The sequence below is a fragment of the Amphimedon queenslandica genome, unplaced genomic scaffold (assembly GCF_000090795.2).
Source record: "Amphimedon queenslandica unplaced genomic scaffold, v1.1 AMPQUscaffold_13287, whole genome shotgun sequence".
Taxonomy (NCBI): domain Eukaryota; kingdom Metazoa; phylum Porifera; class Demospongiae; order Haplosclerida; family Niphatidae; genus Amphimedon; species Amphimedon queenslandica.
Window position 1 is genome coordinate 117,260 of NW_003546477.1, and position 22,888 is coordinate 140,147.

At 37.7% G+C, this 22,888-nt stretch overlaps 5 protein-coding genes across 5 annotated transcripts in view; 1 reads left to right on the top strand and 4 right to left on the bottom strand.

The window, feature by feature from the left end:
* The window catches only part of LOC105313530 (chondroitin sulfate synthase 1-like), a 5,997-nt gene extending 2,272 nt beyond the window's left edge, over positions 1-3,725 (bottom strand). The window contains exons 1-2 of the mRNA XM_011407031.2: positions 3,355-3,725; positions 2,313-2,972 (exon numbers count right to left, since the gene is read on the bottom strand). Of these exons, the coding sequence (XP_011405333.2) occupies positions 2,313-2,972; positions 3,355-3,519 (825 nt within the window). The 5' untranslated portion in view covers positions 3,520-3,725. The remainder of the gene's footprint in view (positions 1-2,312; positions 2,973-3,354) is intronic.
* Positions 3,726-3,830: 105 nt separating this feature from the next.
* LOC105313531 (chondroitin sulfate synthase 1-like) lies at positions 3,831-6,777 on the bottom strand. The gene is made up of 2 exons (XM_011407032.2): positions 6,102-6,777; positions 3,831-5,341 (listed from the first exon to the last, which is right to left on the bottom strand). The coding sequence occupies exons 1-2, from the start codon at positions 6,549-6,551 to the stop codon at positions 3,896-3,898; spliced, it is 1,896 nt and encodes a 631-aa protein (XP_011405334.1). The 5' UTR covers positions 6,552-6,777; the 3' UTR covers positions 3,831-3,895.
* An 827-nt stretch (positions 6,778-7,604) lies between these two features.
* Positions 7,605-12,128, bottom strand: LOC100634573 (chondroitin sulfate synthase 1-like). Its single transcript, XM_003388140.2, has 3 exons — positions 11,878-12,128; positions 9,570-10,241; positions 7,605-9,162 (listed from the first exon to the last, which is right to left on the bottom strand). The coding sequence occupies exons 1-3, from the start codon at positions 12,043-12,045 to the stop codon at positions 7,699-7,701; spliced, it is 2,304 nt and encodes a 767-aa protein (XP_003388188.1). The 5' UTR covers positions 12,046-12,128; the 3' UTR covers positions 7,605-7,698.
* Positions 12,129-12,280: 152 nt separating this feature from the next.
* On the top strand, positions 12,281-22,749 carry LOC100634696 (multidrug resistance protein 1-like). The gene is made up of 19 exons (XM_019999126.1): positions 12,281-12,466; positions 12,591-12,789; positions 13,768-14,213; positions 14,531-14,702; positions 14,857-14,981; positions 15,228-15,344; positions 16,429-16,483; positions 16,641-16,754; positions 16,908-17,141; positions 17,548-18,100; positions 18,226-18,578; positions 18,852-19,031; positions 19,150-19,254; positions 19,330-19,491; positions 19,878-20,182; positions 20,728-20,880; positions 21,066-21,228; positions 21,542-21,958; positions 22,217-22,749. The coding sequence occupies exons 1-19, from the start codon at positions 12,411-12,413 to the stop codon at positions 22,592-22,594; spliced, it is 4,287 nt and encodes a 1,428-aa protein (XP_019854685.1). The 5' UTR covers positions 12,281-12,410; the 3' UTR covers positions 22,595-22,749.
* Positions 22,750-22,813: 64 nt separating this feature from the next.
* Positions 22,814-22,888, bottom strand: part of LOC109583692 (uncharacterized) — a gene marked incomplete at its 5' end in the record, with an annotated part of 11,657 nt that continues 11,582 nt past the window's right edge. Inside the window, one exon of the mRNA XM_019999125.1 lies at positions 22,814-22,837. Coding sequence (XP_019854684.1) covers positions 22,814-22,837 — 24 coding nt within the window. The remainder of the gene's footprint in view (positions 22,838-22,888) is intronic.

Below are 22,888 nucleotides of genomic sequence, written 5' to 3' on the forward strand. Positions count from 1 at the left end.
GTAGCATAAGTACATCAATATGTATCAGAAAATGTAATAAAAATTGGGGGTGATTTCGGAGCCATTTTTTGGAAAAAACCATGGGCTATAGCCTTGGGTATTTTTTAGATTTTACCTCATTTTTTTAAATGGCCGTAACTCAAAAATTTGAAGTCGGAATCAGCTCAAACTTTCTAGATAGCATAAGTACATCAATATGTATCAGAAAATGTAATAAAAATTGGGGGTGATTTCAGAGCCATTTTTTGGAAAAAAACCATGGGCTATAGCCTTGGGTATTTTTTAGATTTTAGCTCATTTTTTAAAATGGCCGTAACTCAAAAAATTAAAGTCAGAATCAACTCAAACTTTCTACACAGCATAAATACATCAATATGTATCAGAAAATGTAATAAAAATTGGGGGTGATTTCGGAGCCATTTTTGGAAAAAACCATGGGCTATAGCCTTGGGTATTTTTCAGATTTAGGCCAATTTCTTAAAATGGCCGTAGCTCAAAAACTGAATAATAAGTTTCAGCCCATGCAACAACATAAGGACATCAAAGGACATCAATACAATGCCAGTAATCCAGAGAATTTAATATAGAAATGGAGCAAAGCACTTGCTAGTCTTAACAATAATTAGGACCCCATCAACATGTGTACATAGAACTGCTAGATGAAAGCATGTAACAGTATAGTAATTGCATGAACTTCATTTGATCTACACCAAACAAATATGAGAGAGGAGTTGTGTTACAACACCAGTAGGAGTTTCTCTTAACACTGGTAATTCTACATGTAACAGTACATTGGTATGTTAATAAAATCCAATTGTTATACATAACAAAACTTAATAGTACATGTAATTTAAGCCAAAAATGTGAACCACAAAATTTATGGCACATGTACTGCATATTAGGAGTTCATAGTATCCATTGCTGTGTGTGTGTGTGTGTGTACAGTAATATGTACATGTATATGGAGATACATTTTCACAGCATCCAATGATGAGTGCTTAATAGAATTACAAAGACTATGTTATAGCAACACAAAAAATAATGAAATTATAAAAATATACATGCACCGTACATGTATCTGTTGTTCAAGATTAGTACACTTTATAATGAGGACACTTTTATAATGAGGACACTTTTATAATAAGGACACTTTTATAATGAGGACACCTTTATAATGAGGACACCTTTATAATGAGGACACTTTTATAATGAGGACACTTTTATAATGAGGACACTTTTATAATGAGGACACTTTTATAATGAGGACACTTTTATAATGAGGACACTTTTATAATGAAGACACCTTTATAATGAGGACACCTTTATAATGAGGACATTTTGTAATGTCCCAATTGGTACAAGCCTATACAAAAGTACCTCTAAAATGAGGACACCTCTGTATTAAGGACAGGTAGTGTGGGCCCAATGGTGTCCTTAATAAAGAGGCTACACTGTACATGTATTAAGGACAGGTAGTGTGGGCCCAATGGTGTCCTTAATAAAGAGGCTACACTGTACATGTATTAAGGACAGGTAAGTATTAAGATAATGTATTAAGATAGTACATGTATATGTATGATGTGATTGCACTTCAGTTCAACAACTGGAGATGGATTAATCCCATTTTCATGATTACATTACAATAAGAACAAGAACAAAAAAAGACTTCCCCATATTGAGCAACGACACCATGCAGGTTATGTTAATCCTGTGGTTAACCTCACTACAACAATGAAACAATGCCAGAACAGGAAATATGAAGATAGAAACAAATATAACTTTGTACAAAAGAAAACATTTATGTCATGGTCAAGTAGAGCAAGATCCACTTTAAGGCCACCATACACCAGACAATGCTATAGCAGGGAATCTGTGCCTACTTTGATCTTCAAGCAACACTGTTGCCTAGAATAGAAACTTGTTCTATTCTAGGTAGAACACTGCTTACAATATCAAAGTTATAAAACAGACTGGAAGCAATAGAATTGCTTGGTGTTAATTTATACATTTACACTGGTAGTGAGAATGAGAATAGGCACATTTAGTCTGTTCCTATCTTAGGCAATTTAAAAGGTTCTAATTAAACCCAACTTCATCACTAAATTATTATAATATAATATTGAGTTACAGAAACACATTAGGACAAGATTTGTATCTCTAAACATTGTCTGATACTAGAGTAGAAAAACTACATGTACAGTGCCAATTCTAGGAAGGATACTGTAGACTCTTAAAATACTACTGATACAATCCTAATCATCATTATTACAACTATTACTACAGCAATAGAGCAATAGTACTGCTATACTTACTGTCTCTAGTCCTGGATGGCAGCCACCTGTCATAACTTCAGCATAACATTTTCCAAGGCCCTTGTCCCACGAGTAGATTGCTGGAGCCCACTTAATGCACTCTTCATATGACGTTATTAACTTCTTTAAAGCTTTCTTGCTTAGTAGCACGCCTCCTTTTTTCGAACAATACGTAAAAGCGTCCGATATTTCGAGCGAAGAAGCCCCAACGTAAGAAGCCTCGGGAGGTAGAGAGTCTAGAAAGTTCTGAAACGAGTAATAGTTTATGTAAACCTTATCGGAAGCGAGTAAGAACCACTCTGAGGCATTGTAGACGCTCTCGTGAAGATAGCGTAATATCTGTAGCATCTCAAGCGTGGTTGGATGATTATTCAATTTCGGTAATTTAAACTGGCGGTTTACCATCACGCCAGGCGGAACTGATAAAGTCTCGGTACTATCGTCAACGAATATTACCAGCTGGGAGACAATTCGACCCCAAGTGTTTGCAGCCGCGCTGATTGAATCAGGTGTGCTGTCTTCTGATGGTAGGAGGGCTATTGTTAGTGAGTTCTCAATAGTAGAGGAGGGAAAGGAGGAGGAGGAGCCAGAGGAAGGGAGGGCTGAGGGGTGGGCAGGGAAGTCTTGCCGCTTTTCTGTTTTATTCAATATATCTTTCATCTGAGAAAGAGAGAGAGGGGGGGGAGAGAGAGAGAGAGAGAGAGAGAGAGAGAGAGAGGGGGAGAGAGAGAGAGGGAGAGAGATCATACATATATATATACAGTTTATTATGTCCTTCCTAATACAATTTTGAGTTGACATTACATCAAAATAAAATACTATAGTCACGCAGGGCCTGACCCTAATAAAACACTACATATTGCAGATCCTGTACAGTACAAGTTTAAAAATGAATCCCCATTAATTAGGAATGTTAAACACTACTCAAAAAGAGAATCCAGTTTAACATTTTCCTTGGCAAAAGTAGTAATAACACTAACTTGATACCCTCAAAAAATCCAATACACAACACACACACAGTTTGGGCACACAAGCTCCTTACATCAATAATTCTAGTTTCAGTTCCAAACATGTCTCTTTTATGGTATGGCCTCAACTCATTGCAAGCTGCAGATAGCGTGTAGGTGATGGAAGAACCGAGGAAAGCACCAATCCCAATCCCAAATAATAGGAAGATGAGTCTACCACGAAAGAGTCGGCCGAACATAGCGTCTTGGTTGACAGTCGCTAGCAACGACCGGGCTTAAGAGAAGGAGGTGGAATAGAAGCTGGTTCGTTATATACGTAGAATGATTGTTGTAGTTTGTTGGACTCAGAGCTATTCAGAAAGAAAGAGGAGGAGGCGTCGAGGCGAGATGGTACATTAATGAAAAAATACTCAAAATAAGTATAAGTTACTGTTTAATTTTACTTTTTCCGTATAATTAGAAATGGCCTGATTTAGAACCACGCCCAAAGAAAAATAATTACCTTTTTAAGGCTTTTTAATTATTTTTTTGTAAATTCAATTTTTATCACATTAAAATAATAATAATAATTAATATAACGATATAATAATAATTATTCGAAATGATTCATAAACGTCATAGTAACAACGAAGGTTTAGTCTCAGTTAAATTAAATATATATCTGGCTAATGTTCTTCTATCGCCTAGAGCTTCAATTTTATTTGATTCACAGTGCGACTTCATATGTCTTCGAACACTCCTAGTAGAGCAATCCCTTTCATGCCAATGATGAATGAGACCTTTATCAGGTGCCCTAAACAGGACTAGACCTTTGCTTTTTAAACGTTGTAAAAAGTCTAAATCTTCCCCGCCCCACCCCCTCATTCTAATATTGAGCCCCCCGACGTAGAGATAGTCGGATTTATAAATACAGAGCATTCCGTAGTTATAGCTGCCCCAATGTCCCGTTTGCCTGTTTAGTGGTAGATTCGACGAGTGGTGAACTTTGGTGTAAAGCTTTGGGTTATAAAGCTTGACGACGGAAGGTAAGTAAACTTGGGAACCCTGTATTGTGTTTCTCCGACAACGATCGTAGAAATGGGACTCTATATTTAAGTCAACGTCACAGAAGAAGGCTAGATCAGAGCGTTTGAGGGTTGATATGCCTTGGTGGAGAGCTTTAGCACGCGAGAAACGTCCTTTGCCTTTCACGACAGTGATGGACGCTCTCTTGTATTTGGTCGTGATTTTATTCACTTTCTCCCTCATCTTCTCAAAGTCCGTCTTCTTGTAAACAATTAGAATAAGGTGTATCGAGTTTTTGAGGGATTTCTTGAGATAAGTTTGAATAAATTTGATACATTTCCCGTTTGAATTAGATATCGGTACAATGACATTCACGACCTCACTCAAATCATCTTTATCAACTTGTGCGGTTACGTTTGGTAAAAATGGCTGCAACAATCTGACCCGATCGTTAACAATTAATTTAGAGTTACCAAATTGAGCGTCAAGTATGTACTCGCTCCCTTTTAAGACGTTCTGTCTCATGTAGCCGTTTATTACGGCGGTGAGTTTTAGATCAGGTAGTTGATATTTCTCTTGTACAACAGTTTCTGCTACCGAAGTCACCATCTCAATGTCCGTGGAAGCGACCCTGTCGTCCGATATTTGAACAGAAGGCTCGGTTTTATGACCAGCGTATATATTCTCGGCGTCGAAATAATCCCACGAAGGCATCATGTCGTAACGGCGCCATTTCTGAGTCTGTTTCTTACGGTATCTCTCATACAAAGGTTTCGAGATATCCCGAGCTATATTCTCACAGTCTTTAGTGACGGTTTGATGATCGAAAGCAAAATGAGAGAGCTCTTCGCACGTGTAATGCACTATCTTACGAAGTGATTCTGCTTTAGCGAGGTATCTCTTCATCTGTAGGGAGTTGTAATAGTAATGGAGCAAGTTCATGTGGTCATAAGTGGTGACTGGCGATACTGAGAAGGCAGAGGAATAGATTGAGTTATTAGAAGACCATAAGACGGCTGGGGATAAAGATTGATGCTGATCATCGTTTAAAAAATACTAGAGAAAAAAGAAGGGAAAGAAAGAGTGTAAAAATATATACTAATAATAATAATAATAATAATAATAATAATAATAATAATAATAATAAAGGCTCAATTCACGCCAGTACACAACATCAAAGAAGTTATTACATTAAAATTTTTGGGGGAATTGGCAGAAGAATGAGACTATTTGCCACACATTACAAGAATACTACGACTACTCTTACAACATACATGTACAGTACATGTACACATTACATCCTTTTGTAGCTTAAGTTTATTGTTAGACTGTACCAGGATGTCTTGTCTTCCAGTGATCGGTTGCGTTATGGCTAGGAGCAAGGTCTGTACATGCACATGTACATTTATAAGGAATTGCAATACACACACATCTGCATAAATGGTCTCATGATTCATACATCTGTACATGTACATGTACATGTAAAGAAAATTATTACACATGCTTGATGAATTGAATTAAACGTATGGTACTACATGTACATGTATATTATACGCTTGTACAGTCCTACAGCGAAATTCTAAATACATGTACATGTACCACGCCTTTGGCTTAAAAATTTACACTCGATAGATATTGACATGAAACAAATACTACGATACTTAACACAAACATGTTCACTTTATTATCTTATCTTACTCATTCCAAAATCAATAACATTATACTCTCTCCCTCTCTCTCTCTCCCCCATCTCTCCCTCTCTCTCTCTCTCCCCTCTCTCTTTCTCCCTCCCTCTCTCTCTCCCCACATTCCTTACCCGACTAATATTCAAACACTTTATTCCCAGTGTTTTCCTAAGGCACTGCCCAAGCATAACATCCCAATAATATCTCTTGCTCCAGCCAATACAATTATTAATATTCTCAATGACTTTACTCAACGTTTGAACGCTAATAAGGACACCGGAATCAGCCCCACAAAACTCGTGGAGACCGAAACTCTTTGAGAACCCAGCATAGATAAGCTCCTCGTTTTCTTGAGCTAACTTGTGTATGACATCTTCGAATGAGTACATATTAACGTAGGCGTTATCAGAAATAATGAGAAAATATTCATAATTCCTTGCATAGTTCTCATAAAGATGATGAAGGACGTGGACGATTTCGTTTAAACTTGGATAGTAGGTCTCTGGCCTTAGCTCCGTCACAAAGCTACGGTCGGTATACAGCTGTGAATTATTAGTATTATTAGAAAGGAAAACAGCCATGTTGGTGACCGTGCTCGCCCACGTGTTGTATATAGAGAAGACGTTTTCGAGATGAGTAAGGTTCGATGGTATAATGGAAACAAATACAGACGTGCGATGAAGAGTTTGGTAATTATATTTGATGGAGTCGTCATGGGGTGTTGATAGTCTGGGGAAATGGTTTCTATGCAATAATTGAGGTACGTGATCATTGTTTTCCTGTAAAGAGAGAAGGAGAGAGGAGAGAGAGAGACAGAGAGAGAGAGAGAGAGGGAAAGAGAGGGAGAGAGGGGGGAGAGAGAGAGACAGAGAGAGACAGAGAGAGACAAAGAGAGAGAGAGAGAGAGTAGGAAGGAGGAATTGAAAAAGTAAATAAAGAATAATAATAATAATTGTGATATCATTAAAGTACATTTTATACATGTGACCACACTGTTGACATAATCATCAACGCAATAAATATAAGGGGAAAGGCATTCAATTTCTTCATTTTCAAAATAATGATAATACCATTAATGATAAAACTGGCATGCACATGTATGAAAGAGAAAGTGTTTGAGAATAGTACCCTATACTATAACTGAGAGTTGTAATCAGTTACAGATAGGCACTATCAAACAAGGGATATCTGCCAGTGTACACATGACATGGCTTTATCACTGGTGTCTTATATCAATTTAAAACAATCCTTATAAACAATAGTAATATATAGTAATATAATCAAGGTCTACATGAACACGTGCACTGTACTTTTCTCACTCCTCTCACTCTGGAGTAGGATTAATGATATTCATGGCCAGTGGTAACTCTCCTATATGCAATTAAGACTTGTACAACATGTTCAAGCACACACAGATGCACTCACGAAACTTAATATGAACACTGGCTATTGAATTAGTATAGCTTTTGTTCAGTGACAGCTGTTACGTAGGCAGACAGACATTAATAATTAAGATTTTGTTAATTGAAAGAGGGAGAGAGAGAGAGAGAGAGAGAGAGAGAGAGAGAGAGAGAGAGAGAGAGAGAGAGAGAGAGAGAGAGAGAGAGAGAGAGAGAGAGAGAGAGAGAGAGAGAGAGAGAGAGAGAGAGAGAGAGAGAGAGAGAGAGGGGGGAGTGCAGGCAAGGAAAGAAATAAAGTTAAAATTAAAAAGACCAATGCTAAAAGATGCTAAGTCAACTCAGGATGCTTCTCCATAATGTCATAAATATACCTAGCAAGCTCAGTCTTATCCCCTAAAGCTTCTGCTCTCGACTTGATACAAGACTCTCGATTGTACTTATTCGTAGTATCCTGAGCACACACATTAGGATGCCATCGATGTATAAGCCCTGTGTCTGGACTCTGCAACACTTCTAATTTGCTTTTTAGAACTTTTTCAAAGAAATCAACGTCTTCGCCTCCCCATCCAAGCATCTCTGTGTTCAGACCTCCAATGGCGTCATAATCCGACTTGTAAATACAGAGCATTCCGTATCCATAGTTGACCCAATGGCCCTGCTTACGGGATATTTTTCTATTGTTGACTGGTACGAATTTCGGATTATAAAGTTTGAAAACTTCTGGGTAATACACCATTCGGCCTTCGACGGTGTTCCGGCGGCAGCGATCCAAGAATGGTCGCTCGATCGTCATGTCGACGTCACAGAAGAAAGTCAAATCTCCACTCTCAAGTGATTTCATGCCTTGATCAAGAGCCTTTGCACGTGAAAAAGTCCCCACACCTTTCACAATGCTAATTTCGGCTTCGGCATAGGTCTTTTTATACATGTCGACTTTCTCCTCTATCTCTATGAGGTCTTTGTCGCCGAAGACAACCAAAACAAGGTGAGTTGCTTCTTTTGTAGCTAACGAGACATTAGCAAACATCCCAAGGAACTCAAAGCAGCGATGAGTAACGTCAGAAATAGGTACCACGATGTGAACTTTCTCGTCTTTATCGTTTTTCGAGGACTGCAATATGAAATTAGAAGCCAGGGGTCTCAGTATTCTCACTCTTTCGTTAAACATCCGTCTCCCTCGTCTTCTCTCCATGAATGTGGCATCGATAATATACTCGTTGCCTTGTAGAGGGTCGTGTCGTACATACCCATTATGAAGACGCTTAAATTTCACGCGTACTGGATGATGCCTCTTATTCACAACATGAACTGCCTCTTGAATGGCTCTCTTCAGCTCCAGAGAATAATACTTGAACGCCTTGACTGATACATAAGGCTCTAGGGTATCGTCCGTGTAGAGATAAAATGGATCGAAATACCTCCAGTGCTGGTACTGAAACTTGTTTGCGGGTTTGAAGCGTCGGAGAGGAACTCTCTGCTTAATCTCACTATTAGCTTTCTCAGGCTCCTCCTCTTTCTCATCCGGAATGACGGCCGAGCAGTCGCTTTGGACCACGTCAGTCTGTAGGATATTTTGAGGCAGCTCTTGGCATGTGTCGCTCATTAGACTGTTAAAGTACGACACTCGATCCATCGAGCGCTTCAGTTCTATGGACGAGTAGTAGTAATGTAACGTGTACATGTGCTCGGAGCTGACTACGGGAAAGATTGAAAGAGCCTTTGAGAAAATTGAGTTCGGTTTCCAAAGCTCGTCCGGCGACCTAGAGGTTCTTAACTTGTCGACAACAAAGTGCTGGAGGGAGAAAAAGGAAGAAAAGGGACAATTAAACAAAATTTGGAACTAAGATGACATGCACTGTACATGTACAAGTACATGACTAACATACATTAGATGCACATGTACATGTACAAGGTAGTCAAAACAGTTAAGCTAGTACAGATGGCTGATAATAACACACACACACACACGCACACGCCATCAAAATGAAAATACCGAAACATACATGTACATTTATCCTGTTTCAAAACAGCGTGAACATTACACAGTACATGTACAAATACAATTTTACATGTAGCTTAAACTACCTAAAATACACAAGTACATGTACATGTACAACACATGCTGTACTAGTTTTTACTATCACTAAATGTACGTGTATAAGTGTAGAACCACAAACTTCCTTCCTTTCTTTCTCTTACTTTTGAAAATATTTTAAAACAGGATAAACCCAGCGTCTGGTTGATACACTTCCCTAGCCACGAATCCCATGACGGATCACTATTCATCTTAGCACAATCCTTCAATTTGCTACCCAGCTTTACCAATCCTTCCTGACTGAGCAAGACCCCAGCGTCACTCTTGCAATAATGCGACGGAGTTTCTCCAGCCTCCAGCGACATGTGGCCAGTGTACACAATGTCACGAGGGCCAGCGTTATCAGAGATCTCATGCAAAGCGTAGATATTAACGTAGACTCTCTCAGAACTTAGCAGGAACCATTTGTACTGCGAGCGGTGATTATCATAAATGTATTCGATAACGTTGAGAACGCTCGGCCACATTGGAGGCCCAAGGGCGTCCCCGGATGGTTCCAAAACCTTCAATATTTGAGTATTATCGGAACCGGATTCGACTTGGGTATCCTTTGGGAGAAATATCGCAAGTTTTGATACAGTCTGTCCCCAGGTGTGGGAGATGGAGTCTATGCTTAGTTTTATATCGTCTGTGGGGAGGACTCCAACGTAGAGTAGATTCTTTAGGTGGTGTTCGCTGATCGAATGGATCCCGTGAGAGGCTGGGACGTGGGGAGCTTCAGCTCTGAGGCGATGATGAGAAGGGGAATGAGTGGAGTCTATTACTTCATCATTAGACTAGAGAAGGAAAGAGAGAGAGAGAGAGAGGGAGAGAGAGAGAGAGAGAGGGAGAGAGAGAGAGAGAGAGGGAGAGAGAGAGAGGGAGGGAGAGAGAGGGAGAGAGAGAGAGAGAGAGAGAGAGAACAAATAAAAGAGAAGGAGAGAAGTGAAACTGTAGCGGGGACTATAGCTAAAACCATAAACATAAACACGAGTTGAATGTCAAGAACACACCAAACACATGTCACCATTCACCAACACAATATACAGTACATGAACTACACCCAATCACACAATCACACAATAAGTAAACTGAGGAAACTACTGTATACATGTACATGTACATGTAATAATAGTACATGTAATAGTAAGTAACATGTACATGTAGGTAATGAATATTTAAGGAATTCTAGGAAATCAACACATCACATGCTTAGCACATGACTATACATGCACAGCTCCTGTTGTGATTAAGTTTTTGATGAAATTAACGATTTATAGACATCATAGAATTAAAAGGAAGATAATTGAAACATTAGCTCTTTGTACATGCTCTTTGTACATGTACATGTATTTTCAAGAACAAGACAAAGCAACTATTCAACAATACATGTGAGTCAAGGCTGCTACCCACTGCTACTATTAGCAGCTTAGTCATAGTGCCAATTCATATTTCAATTAAGGATTATTGTGATGTCACCTGTTGGTGTCTAGGCTACTATAGATTACTGATACAGTGCAGCTGCATTTGTACATGTACATGTACATGTACCACACTATCCTGCCTACTGGCCTAAGGGGAGCAGCTATATAACTGCATGCCATCATTGGCAGAAGGTATTGTTTGGCAAATTTTGTTTAATCCTATATTCATTGATAATTCATTCTTGTGCCTTGTGTCATCGAGATTAAAGAAAATGGTGGATTTTAGGTTGGTTATTTCTTCATGGAACCACAGAATCACCGAAAATTCCAACAAGTCATCTTTATTGTTAGCAGAAACTCGTTACAGTAATGATCATTAATTAGGAGCAGTGATCCAAAACCAACCACTCATTATCAGAGTGATTCTACCAACTACATGTATACCAGTACATGTACATGTAAATAAACAACTGTATGTGTACATGTACATGTACATATACATACATCTTATCACATTTATCACAAAGGATAGGTAACACTAATTTATAGCTGTCATCAATTAGAACCAATTTAGTTTCGTAAAACGAAAAAATTAGATTAGAAAAGGCGATACTATAAATATTGTACAGTCATATGGTCACGCACAAGGCGCTTTGTAATAACCTTATTATAATACATACGTCGAACGTCGAATTTAAATCATATATACACAAATACGTACACATACATGTACATGAATAAGACTTCCATTGATGGCTGGTATTCAACGGCTAAAGGTACACCAGAAGTGTTAAGTCGGGCCCTTACATCATTTTGATTTTCAAATTGAAAGCAAAAAACGACCACCTCTGTCACGTTATACATGTACAAAAAGACAGTTTACACAATTGGCCTCCATCTCCCCCACTTTCCAAAATACCCCAGAGCTCACCTCTCTCACTCTCTCCCTCTCCTCCAAACTTTACATGAGGTGTGTGTAAGGATAAATACTAGGGATTCTCTCACTAACCAGTGGTATTAGCTCTCTTTTGACGTTGACAGCACTGGCTGGCTCAACGTGTCGAAAGTCGAAAGTGAGAGTGATAGCGCATCCTAAGACGATCCCCAATGCGTAGCCAAAGAGGAGAACTAAGCAGCGGCCCTGTCTTAGGTTTCTCCAGCAGAAAATATTCGCCATAGCCCCTCTACAACATTTATAAGTGCCTACATGTATGATGATCAACAACTGGGAGAAGCTCAAGTCAAAATGTGAATACTCCTACGCGTATCAGGCCACGCCTACTATAATGGGCGTGACCTGTGACTCATTTATGTCCGGAAATGTACGGAAAACACGTGGTGATTTGTTGTGGGCGTGGTGTTGGGAAATTATCCGTTCACACTCCGTCACGTGGTGTTATTGACAAAAATGTCAGGAATGGGCACTCCACTCCTCTTCCTTTCTATCCTCTCCTTGCAGCCTGTTGACATTCCACAGTCACTCTTAAGCAGGGGAGAGAAGAAAACAAAGATTAGCTCCCTCTGGCCCAGCAATATCAAGCAATGTCTACGTCTGTTGCTCCTTCATACGACGCTATAATAGAGGAGTCGGATGAAAGGTGGGTGGGCGAAGAGCAAGAGCTAAAAGCATTCTTTCTCTGCCTTGTTCCTCGCTCTTTTCTCGTCTAAAGACAGTCTACTTGCAACCAAATAATTTTAACTTTGTTGTATATTTTTTAATAGTAATCCATCCAGCACTTTACCAAGAGATGGTCGTGAAAATGGAAACACACCTGCTGCAAGTTTTGCAAATGCCCAGGACAAAGAGCCAAGAGGCTCTGAGCCAAAGAACGAAGAGCAGCCACTTACAGTTATAGTTGGCGATGGCTCTGGTTCTGGTCACGATGACCTTAACCATAAGAAAGTCTCACCTTGGAATTTAGTAAGTTAATGTGAAAATTACCCGCTACATGTAAATTACAGGTAATTAATATGAGTTTGTAGTAACGTGTTTTTCACTGCTTGTCAACAAGGCCTGCATTGAGTTGGCCTTGTATTAAAATCTTTTGTGTTTAATAGATGATAGTTGTGCAATGTACAAAAGTACATGTAAAGAATGTGTCGCGTTATATTAGTCAATCACATTTAACGATCCTTGAAATTAATGATGCGATGATCAGTTTATACTCTGCTTTAGTGACTTTGGTAATTTCCAATTTTATTTTGAGATGGAAATTTTGCCGAAGTTTAGCCACCCATTTAAGGCCCATGTGCTGTAACCCGTACAGTGATTACTCCTTTATAACTTTCCAAGTAATTCTGCTTGGAATTATTGCCCAAATAAAGTGTTCTTCTAAGATAAACTGTTATAAGCTAAAGTTTGTCGAAAGTCTGTTAATTTTTTTGCAATACTAAAAATTATCATCTCCAAACTTGTCTCCGTGTTTCCCTTGTTATTGTGATAATTATTCTGTGACACTTTTTATTTCATGATTATCATAGAACTAAGTAAATTTATGTAAGTAAATGTTATTTGTAGCAACAACTTGCAAGAAAGAGTTTAAATTAATTTATTGATGCACTGTGGCCTTCTGACTTCATTACTGGTACTTGCAAATGATGTCAATTCTACTGATTCATTGCTGTGTGTGCATACATGTACATGCAATACACGTGTATTGTACATGTAATACTCAAGTATAGATATACATGTAGCAGTTTAGGTACTTCTGTTTATAGTGTTTATAGTATTTGGTTTAGAAATACTCATTATCTTTAAAGTTGACACGACCTCATTATCTGAGGTCTCTATCTTACTCTCTCTCTCATCCTTCTCTTCTTCCTCTCTCTCTCTCTCACCTTGTCCCCCTCTCTCTCTCTCTCTCTCTCTCTCTCTCTCTCCCCCCCTCTCTCTCTCTAGTTTCGTTTTGCTTCACGTTTAGATCTCCTCTACATTATAGTCGGTCTTATAATGGCCATACTTGCTGGCTCATCCCTCCCATTCACATTCCTAGTCCTTGGTTCCGTCATCAACGAATTCAACGGATACACCATCATCTCTCCTCCTGAGCCCATCCCGCCAAACACAACATACTTCTGTAATTTAGCAGACCTCTATCCGGACTATGTAAATTCAAATGACCCAGCCCAGCTGCTAAGGAGCAGGGTCACTACTTTAGCTTATTATGGGATTGCAATTGGTGCTGGACTATTTGCTGCTTCTCTCCTTTCCAATATACTGTGGAGTATTGCCGCCCTAAATCAGACTAGGAGGCTAAGGACTGCTTTTCTCAGTGCTGTTTTGAATCAAGAGGTTGGACATTATGACCTCCATCCTCCTTCAGAGCTTCCCTCAAGATTAGCAGAGTAAGAGGCCTTGTGGCAAATTGGCAAATATGTAATTGTGTGTACGTGCATGTACATGTACATGCATGATTGTGTTCATGGTACATGTTGCTGTGTTAATTCTTGTTGTGACTGGGTTTGATCTGTTGATGTATGTTGCATTAATTGCATTTCGTGTTATGTGTGTGATATGGTTTTCAAAAGTGTGGTCACCTTTCCTGTCTGACTCATAGTCTCTTTATTACTCTTCTAATTCTTCTCTTCCTCTCTCTCTCCCCCCCCTCTCTCTCTCTCTCTCTCCTCTCTCTCCCCTCTCTCTCCCCCCTCTCTCTTCATAGTGATGTTAATAAGTTTGAGGATGGTATTGGTCAGAATTTCGGCAGTTTCATACAAGAAGCCACTGCCCTCATATTTGGCTTCGTCATAGCTCTTGCCCTCAACTACAGACTAGCCCTCGCCATCTCAATATTCCTACCACTTCTCGTGATTGTCACCTTTGCAGTTGGAAAGGTAACAAGGACTGTATTATAATAATAACAATAATAACAATAATAATAATAATTTTCTAAACCTATTTTAACCTGTTACATGTGTTCTTATTTTTGTTTATAATGATGATGATGATAATGTAACTGAATCTCTCTTTCTCTCCTCTTAATTTTAGGTGTCCATATACGTCTCCAGTAAAGAACAAACTGCTTTAGCTCAGGCTGGTAGTGTAGCTGAAGAAGTCCTGACAGCCATTAGGACAGTGATGGCATTTGGGGGAGAGAAGAAAGAAACAGAGAGGTATGTTGATTCCTTGTACAGGTACATTTTAAACTAATAAGCTCCAATTTTGAAATAAGTTACTCTTCAGCAATCACATAATCCTAATTAAAATACCTCCACCCTATATATGCACGTGATATTATATTTGTAACATTAATAGTACATTTATATTTGTCAATAGTCTATTTGTATGCAATTATATATTTGTAAAGTTAATAGTATCTTTGTAATAGTATTTTGTGTAAATAACTCTTTCAATCAAAGGTACACTTCACTGCTAAAGAAAGCTAAAGTAGAATCTTACAAGAAGCAGATGACTGTTGCTTTTATATCTGGCTTCTATGGCATGATCTTCTTTGCATTCTATGCTTTAGGAATCTGGTATGTTAATGAGTAATTAATATACAATTTCATGTACATGTACATATATGCATTTAGTAGTCGAGTGTATTTCAAGGTGTGGGTATAAGTAATGTAATACCTGAGGACTGAGATATCTGCTTGAGGTGAAGCTGAGGGCAGATATCAAGGGACTCAGGTATTACATTACTGATACTCACCTCCAGACACACACACACACACACACACACACACACACACACACACACACACACACACACACACACTGGTCACTACATTATACTGTACATGTATGATGCAGGTAATATGATATTATGATGTGATATACACATGTTTACGCATCATTGATGAACAGTGATATGATTTTGTACTGTATAAGCTTTATCAATAGATAATGTTCCACATTGTGTTTATATTGATGAACTACATTGTTCCTGTATGATCCTTACATAGTTGCCTTTTCTTGGGAAATAATTAATTTTCTATAATTTCTGTGTACAAATATCAATATCATTGCATTACTACAAGGCTGCATCATGTTCGTGCATTTTTAAAATTTCAAAAATTTGGTTGAGGATAATTTGATTAGTGAATAAAATACTTTTACATGGTGTAAGAGCTGTAGCTGATGTACATGTAACTGCTTTTCTTATAATTGGAATATTCATTTATTTTTTGTTGTGTAATTGTCATCAAAAATACACTCATTGTATTATTATTATTATCATTACTATTATCATTCGTTTGTTATTATTTATTTTATTTGTTATATCTTCTTAAAAATAATAAAAAACATTTTTAATACATGTACACATACATGTACATTGAATATCATATATTAATAATACTCCAATAACATTATCTACAGTACCGCTCAGCTATAACTTTACTTTTATATGTGTGATCTCCAGAGTGTATAGAGAAGCTGCACTACTAGCTGTCATGTACACGATAAGTGAAGTTATAGCTGAGCGGTACTGTACATGTACTGCTATGCCTGTACATGTACATTGTGTAAAGATGATTTAATGTCGTTCCTATAGTTTATACTTTAATAATAATAATTATGAACTTGTATGGGATGTTTATTATTTTTCTATTCAAGGTATGGGGTAGAGATACTGGTTGATTGTGACATTACTGGAGGAACTATTGTTACTGTAAGGAAATAAGCACATTCTTCTTTATAGGGACAATATAATCCTTATTTAAACTTCCTTCCTCTACTCCCTTCTCCTTATTATCTCTCTCTTCCTTTCCCTCCCCCTCTCCCTCTCTCTCTCTCTTCCTTTCTCTCCCCCTCTCTCTCTATTTTAGGTTATCCTCGAGATTGCTGGCATTAGTTTTAACATTAGCAATGCTCTTCCTTTGTTTATATCAGTGATGGACGCAGTGGCAGCTGCTAAGGGACTGTATCCCACCATTGATCAAGTAAACTTATTGTTTGTATAGTCTTGGGTATAATTAGCTTTCTCTCTCTCTCCCTCCCTCCCTCCCTCTCTCTCTCTCTCTCTCTCTCTCTCTCTTTCTCTCCTCTCTCTCTCGCTCGCTCTCTCTCTCTCTCCTAAATATTTTTTATCTCAGTTACCGAATCAAGCCAAATCAAAAGGTGAATTCTGTCTAAAAAATGTCCAAGGCAACGTAAAGATGACCAACGTTACGTTCAGTTACCCTTCAAGGCCTGGGGTCTCAATTCTTAACGGAATTGACCTTCACATAAAAGCTGGTCAAACCATAGGGCTGGTTGGTCCTAGTGGGTGTGGCAAGAGCACTCTACTGCACGTGATGCAGAGACTCTACATGCATACTGGGGGAAAGGTATAGATACATGTGATAGGAGAGGATTTATAATATTTTCTGATGCATATACATGTTTTTATGTTGCCTAGAAAGTTTGAGCTGATTCCAATCAAAATTGAATTTTTTGTGAATTTTTGAATCTGCTCCAAAATTGGGTCAAAGTCCCTGTACTATAGTACAGGGGCGTTGGCCAAATTTCGCTAAAAATGAAAAGTAGAGAATTTTCCATTTTAATAATATTTTCTGATGCATATACATGTTCTTATGTTGTGTAGAAAGTTTGAGCTTATTCCGATCAAAATTGTATTTTTACGAATTTTAAAAATTGCTCCAAAATTTGTCAGCCATGCATGCATGTGCACATATTAATGTAATGAGTATATTAGCCACTTTATTGATAATCATAATTCTATTAAATCATTAGGTCACTATTGATGACGTTGATATAAAGGACTTGAGTATTGGCTGGTTAAGGAGACAGGTGGGTGTGGTTTCACAGGAGCCACTCCTCTTCAACGTGTCAATAGGTGAAAACATCAGCTACGGGAAAGCTGGAGCCACGCCCATGCAAATCGAAGAAGCAGCAAGAGCTGCAAATGCATACGAATTCATCAGCAACTTACCAGAAGGTTTCAACACTTTAGTCGGCGATGGAGGAGCTCAATTGAGTGGTGGAGAAAAACAGCGAGTAGCCATAGCTCGGGCTTTAATTAGAAACCCTAAAATACTCCTCCTTGATGAAGCAACGTCAGCTCTTGACTCTGAGAATGAGAAGGAGGTGCAAGCTGCTCTTGACCGAGCTAGGATTGGTCGTACTACAGTAATCATTGCTCACCGATTATCCACAATACAGTCGGCTGATGTCATAGTGGCTATGGAGAAAGGAAAGATTGTTGAAATGGGGTCTCACTCTCGCCTTATGGAGAGAAAAGGTCTTTATTATAAACTGGTACAGAAACAAACTCTTGGAAAGAAAGGTATGGCTCTATTAATACATGTACCGTGCATAGTATATTCTTGTATATCTTTGTTTATCTCAGTATACTTGCATATATTATACTGACATTAATACTAATAATTTATTATTTCTTAATTTTTTTAGCTAACGAAACAGAATTCGCCAACTTTTACCGTCAGTCTGTGAAGAAGAGAGTTTCCTTCAATCGACAGCAGATCCCGTCGACAGGGGGCGGGGTAGGAGGAGGAGGGGCAGGAGTAACACTACACGCACATGTACCGCAAACATTCTCAACTCTCTCTCAAGCCCCTCCCACTACTATTAGAAGATCTCGTGCTCCTTCGGCGAAACAGATGGCCCAACAAGGAAGAACCTTTACCAGAAAACCAACGGATTATGCTTTGATGCGGGTTATGAGTGATATGAGTATCCCACCGCCTACTCCAAAGACTCCGAAATTCTCACCTCATAATATCTTTGAACTTGATCGGGAAGAGGTGAGCTGTGAAGATGTTTAATTTATTTATTATTGTTGTTGTTGTTATCATTATTATGGATTCTTCTGATGCTTTGTGCTTCATTTGTTTTACATTTGACAATTAAAAATAAATAAAAGAATAATAATAATAATAATAACAATAATAATGATAATAATTAGTATATGATTATACAGTGTATGTACATGTACATGTACATTTAATACATCCTTTTATACTAGTACTATTACTGTGTACTACATTTATTAATTATTTCCTTCTCCTATATTCCAGGCTATTGCTGCCGAGAGAGAAGCAGCTGAAAAAGAGAACGTCATTACAAAAGCTCCATGGAGAAAGATGCTCCAACTAAGTAAACCGGATTGGTGGCTTTTGTTAACCGGACTGGCTGGTTTCGCTCTCTTTGGTGTCCTCTTGTCAGCTCTTTATGTTCTCTTCAGTGAAGCAGTAGAGGTGACTACAATTCATTTTAAATTTTGATTTAGTATAATTACATGTACATGTACACATGTAGGTGTAACTGATGGTGTATATCTTTCTGTACTTTATTCATTTTTTGATCTTTTTTTAGATATTCAGTAACATAGATAGAGATGAGGTCATTAAACAAGCTCGACTATATTCAATCCTTTATGCTGTGGTTGGGTTTGTTGGACTTATCATTAACTTTGTAGCTGTAAGCAGCACTTTTTAATAATATAACGACATTATTATTATTATTATTATTATTACTATTATTATCATTTATTAGACCTATTCACTGTGTATTGCTGCTGATAGACTCACCACTAGATTAAGGCAGAAGTCATTTGAGACGATTATGAAGCAAGACATGTCCTTCTTTGATGAACCACAGAACTCAGTGAGTATATTAACAGGACGACTAGCGATTGACACCACTGAAGTTAATCAAGTAAGATTAATAATGTACTGTCTTTCTCAAAATTTTAATAAAAGTACTGGTTTGTGTTTTAGTATCTAAAAGGTCCATTTTAATAAAAAAAATTTAGTAACAATAGTACATGGAGCTAAATTTTGTTTGTTTGAACTGTTAATTATTGCTGTGTTCATGGTAACTACATGTAACTAAATGGAATGTACATTTAAAGGAGTGATTGAGGTGGTGGGTGTGAGAGGGAGTGTTAGAGTTACATAATACTTTCTCACTATTGTTGCAAATGTTTGTCATTTTTGTTGACACAAAGTCCCTTGAGTAATATTATGGTTTGAAAACAAACAATTGTAAATAAATATTGACAAATGAACCTCTCCTTTCTCCCTCTCTCTCTCTCTCTACAGGCCACTGGTTTTTCATTAGGTATTACTGTCCGTGGTATTATCAATCTTATAACTAATTACATCATCATATTTACCTTTTCATGGCCTATGGGGCTAGCGTCATTAACAACGTTAGTAATATTTATTTTAGTCGGATTTCTACAGCTGACGCTCACTAACCTGTTTGTGTTGAAGAGTCTGGAGCATCAGGGGAGGAGTCTGAAGACTGCCATTGAAGCTATTGATAATGTTTATACAATAATATCACTTGGTATTGAGAAGAGATTGTTACAGAAGTACAAGGACCAGCTTAAACCAGCATATCAGTAAGAGACCGAGAAAGAAAGAAAGAATATTTGGATTTTTTTAATTAGCAAATTTTCAGAAAAATTATGCAAGGCTATAGCCCATGGTTTTTTCGAAAAAAAATGGCTCCGAAATCACCCCCAATTTTTATTACATTTTCTGATATATATTGATGTCCTTATGCTATATAGAAATTTTGAGCTGATTCCGACTTCAATTTTTCAAGTTACGGCCATTTTAAAAAATGAGCCAAAATCTGAAAAATACCCAAGGCTATAGCCCATGATTTTTTCCAAAAAATGGCTCCAAAATCACCCCCCATTTTTATTACATTTTCTGATACGTATTGATGTCCTTATGCTACGTAGAAAGTTTGAGCTGATTCCGACTTCAATTTTTCGAGTTACGGCCATTTTAAAAAATGAGCCAAAATCTGAAAAATACCCAAGGCTATAGCCCATGATTTTTTTCAAAAAATGGCCCTGAAATGTTCCTCAGTCTAAATTAATGAGCATGTGATGTATACATTTATAATATATTTGCTGTTTTTTTCTCTCTCTCTCAGTTATGATATTCAAGGTGCCATTATCCAGTCTTTATTATTTTCCCTGGCTCAATCTTGTGCTACTTTTGTACTCTCAGGAGGAATGATCATTGGAGCTTATGCTTACACTTCTCCTGACACTGTCTATTATGCTGACATTAGTGACATATTTAAGTAAAAGAGAGAGGGAGAGTTAACTTTAAAATACGTATACATGTACTCCAAACCCACTTTTAGTACTAATTTGAATGAATTTTTAGAGACTTTTAAAATAGAGCCAATTTCTCACTATATTAAAAACAATAACATCAGTGCACCTAATTAAAAGTATAGACTGAAATTATTTCTTTCTCCTCCAGAGCTATTGGTGCAATGCTATATGCTGGCTGGTTGTTTAAGGAGCTCATTCGCTCCCTGCCTGATACCCAGTCAGCACAAATAGCAGCTTCAAGAATACTAGCACTGCTGGAGGAAAAACCCTCCATTAACATGCCTAATCAAGGAGTGGATATCGCCACAAAAGTATGTATACATGTACATCATTAGCATTGTTGCCTAGCTGATTTATACATGGTAGTATTAAGGCACAGATTTTAGCAACTTAAAAAATTCATTAAAAAATCCAATTTTGATTGGAATCAGCTCAAACTTTCTACACAACATAAGTACACATATATGCATCAGAAAAAAATTATTAAAATGCAAAATTCTCTCTTTTCATTTTTGGCAAAATATGGCCAATGTCACTGTACAAGGACATTGACCTGATTTTGGAGCAATTTTAAAAATTCATTAAAAATCCAATATTGATTTGATTATTATTTTAATATTGTAGTTTCAAGAAGATTATGCTAAGCTTGCATTAGACGACATTCATTTCTCTTACTCGTCTCGTCCTGGTGTGGTGGTACTACCAGGCCTGAGTCTCACCGTTAAACCAGGAAAGACTCTCGGCATAGTAGGACCAAGCGGATCAGGAAAGAGCACCATACTGTCACTTGCCGAGAGATTCTATGATCCTGATCCTGATTCGGGAACAATAGAATTCAACAATATCAATATCAATATTTTTGAGATCTCATCTCTCCGGAGACAGATGAGTCTAGTACCTCAGGACCCAGTTTTATTTGACATGTCTATTTCTGATAACATTCGTTATGGGGCTTTATTTAGAAATGACATTACTGAAGAGGAAGTCATAGAAGTGGCTAAAGTTGCTAATATTCACGAGTTCATTATGTCACTGCCTCATGTGAGTTTAATGAATTATGTGGTACATGTACATGTATACAGACTAGCCTCTATATAATGGACACTGAAAGTGTCTCTGTTATACAGAGGTGTCCTTTATGTGGAGGTTAATTTATACAGTAAGGAATGTAATTAGTACACTAGGTGCTGTCCGTTAAATGGAGGTGTACGCTATAGAGAGTGTCCATTAAGAGAGACTATCAAACTACTATAGTTTTTCTAATTTGATGCATCACATATTAAGAATTGATTATTATAGGGTTACCAGACTATGGTTGGTAGTAGAGGCACTCAACTAAGTGGCGGAGAGAAGCAGCGAGTAGCCATTGCCCGTGCTTTAATTAGAGACCCTAAAATCCTCCTCCTAGACGAAGCAACGTCAGCTCTTGACTCTGAAAATGAGAAAGTGGTTCAAGAAGCTCTTGATAAAGCAAGACGAGGTCGTACTACCATTATCATAGCTCACCGACTGTCTACGATATATGAAGCTGATTCTATTGCTGTCCTTCATGAGGGAAGTGTTGTGGAGCAGGGAACTCACGAGGAGTTGATGAGATTGCAAGGACACTACTACCTAATGAACAGTGTCTCACAGCAGCAGAAGGAGGAGGAGGAGGAAGATGACATTTTTGTTTGATTTATTATAATTTTTAATTGGTTTTCACTCACTATATAATTATTAAATCTAGTTATTGATTTTTATGATGGAATCATTATACGTTTATTACAGTTTTTTAATATTTAATTTTACTGATATCAATTTACTATGAAACTATGAATGAACAAACTGAACCAACTAACCATACACTTGCTCTCTTAAACCTTGTTCAAAATTTACATGTTCTATTTTTACATTTCACCATTCCATTATACAGTATTTCTGGTACAATGGAAGTATTGTGAACAAGGTATTTGATGTCATTTATCATTG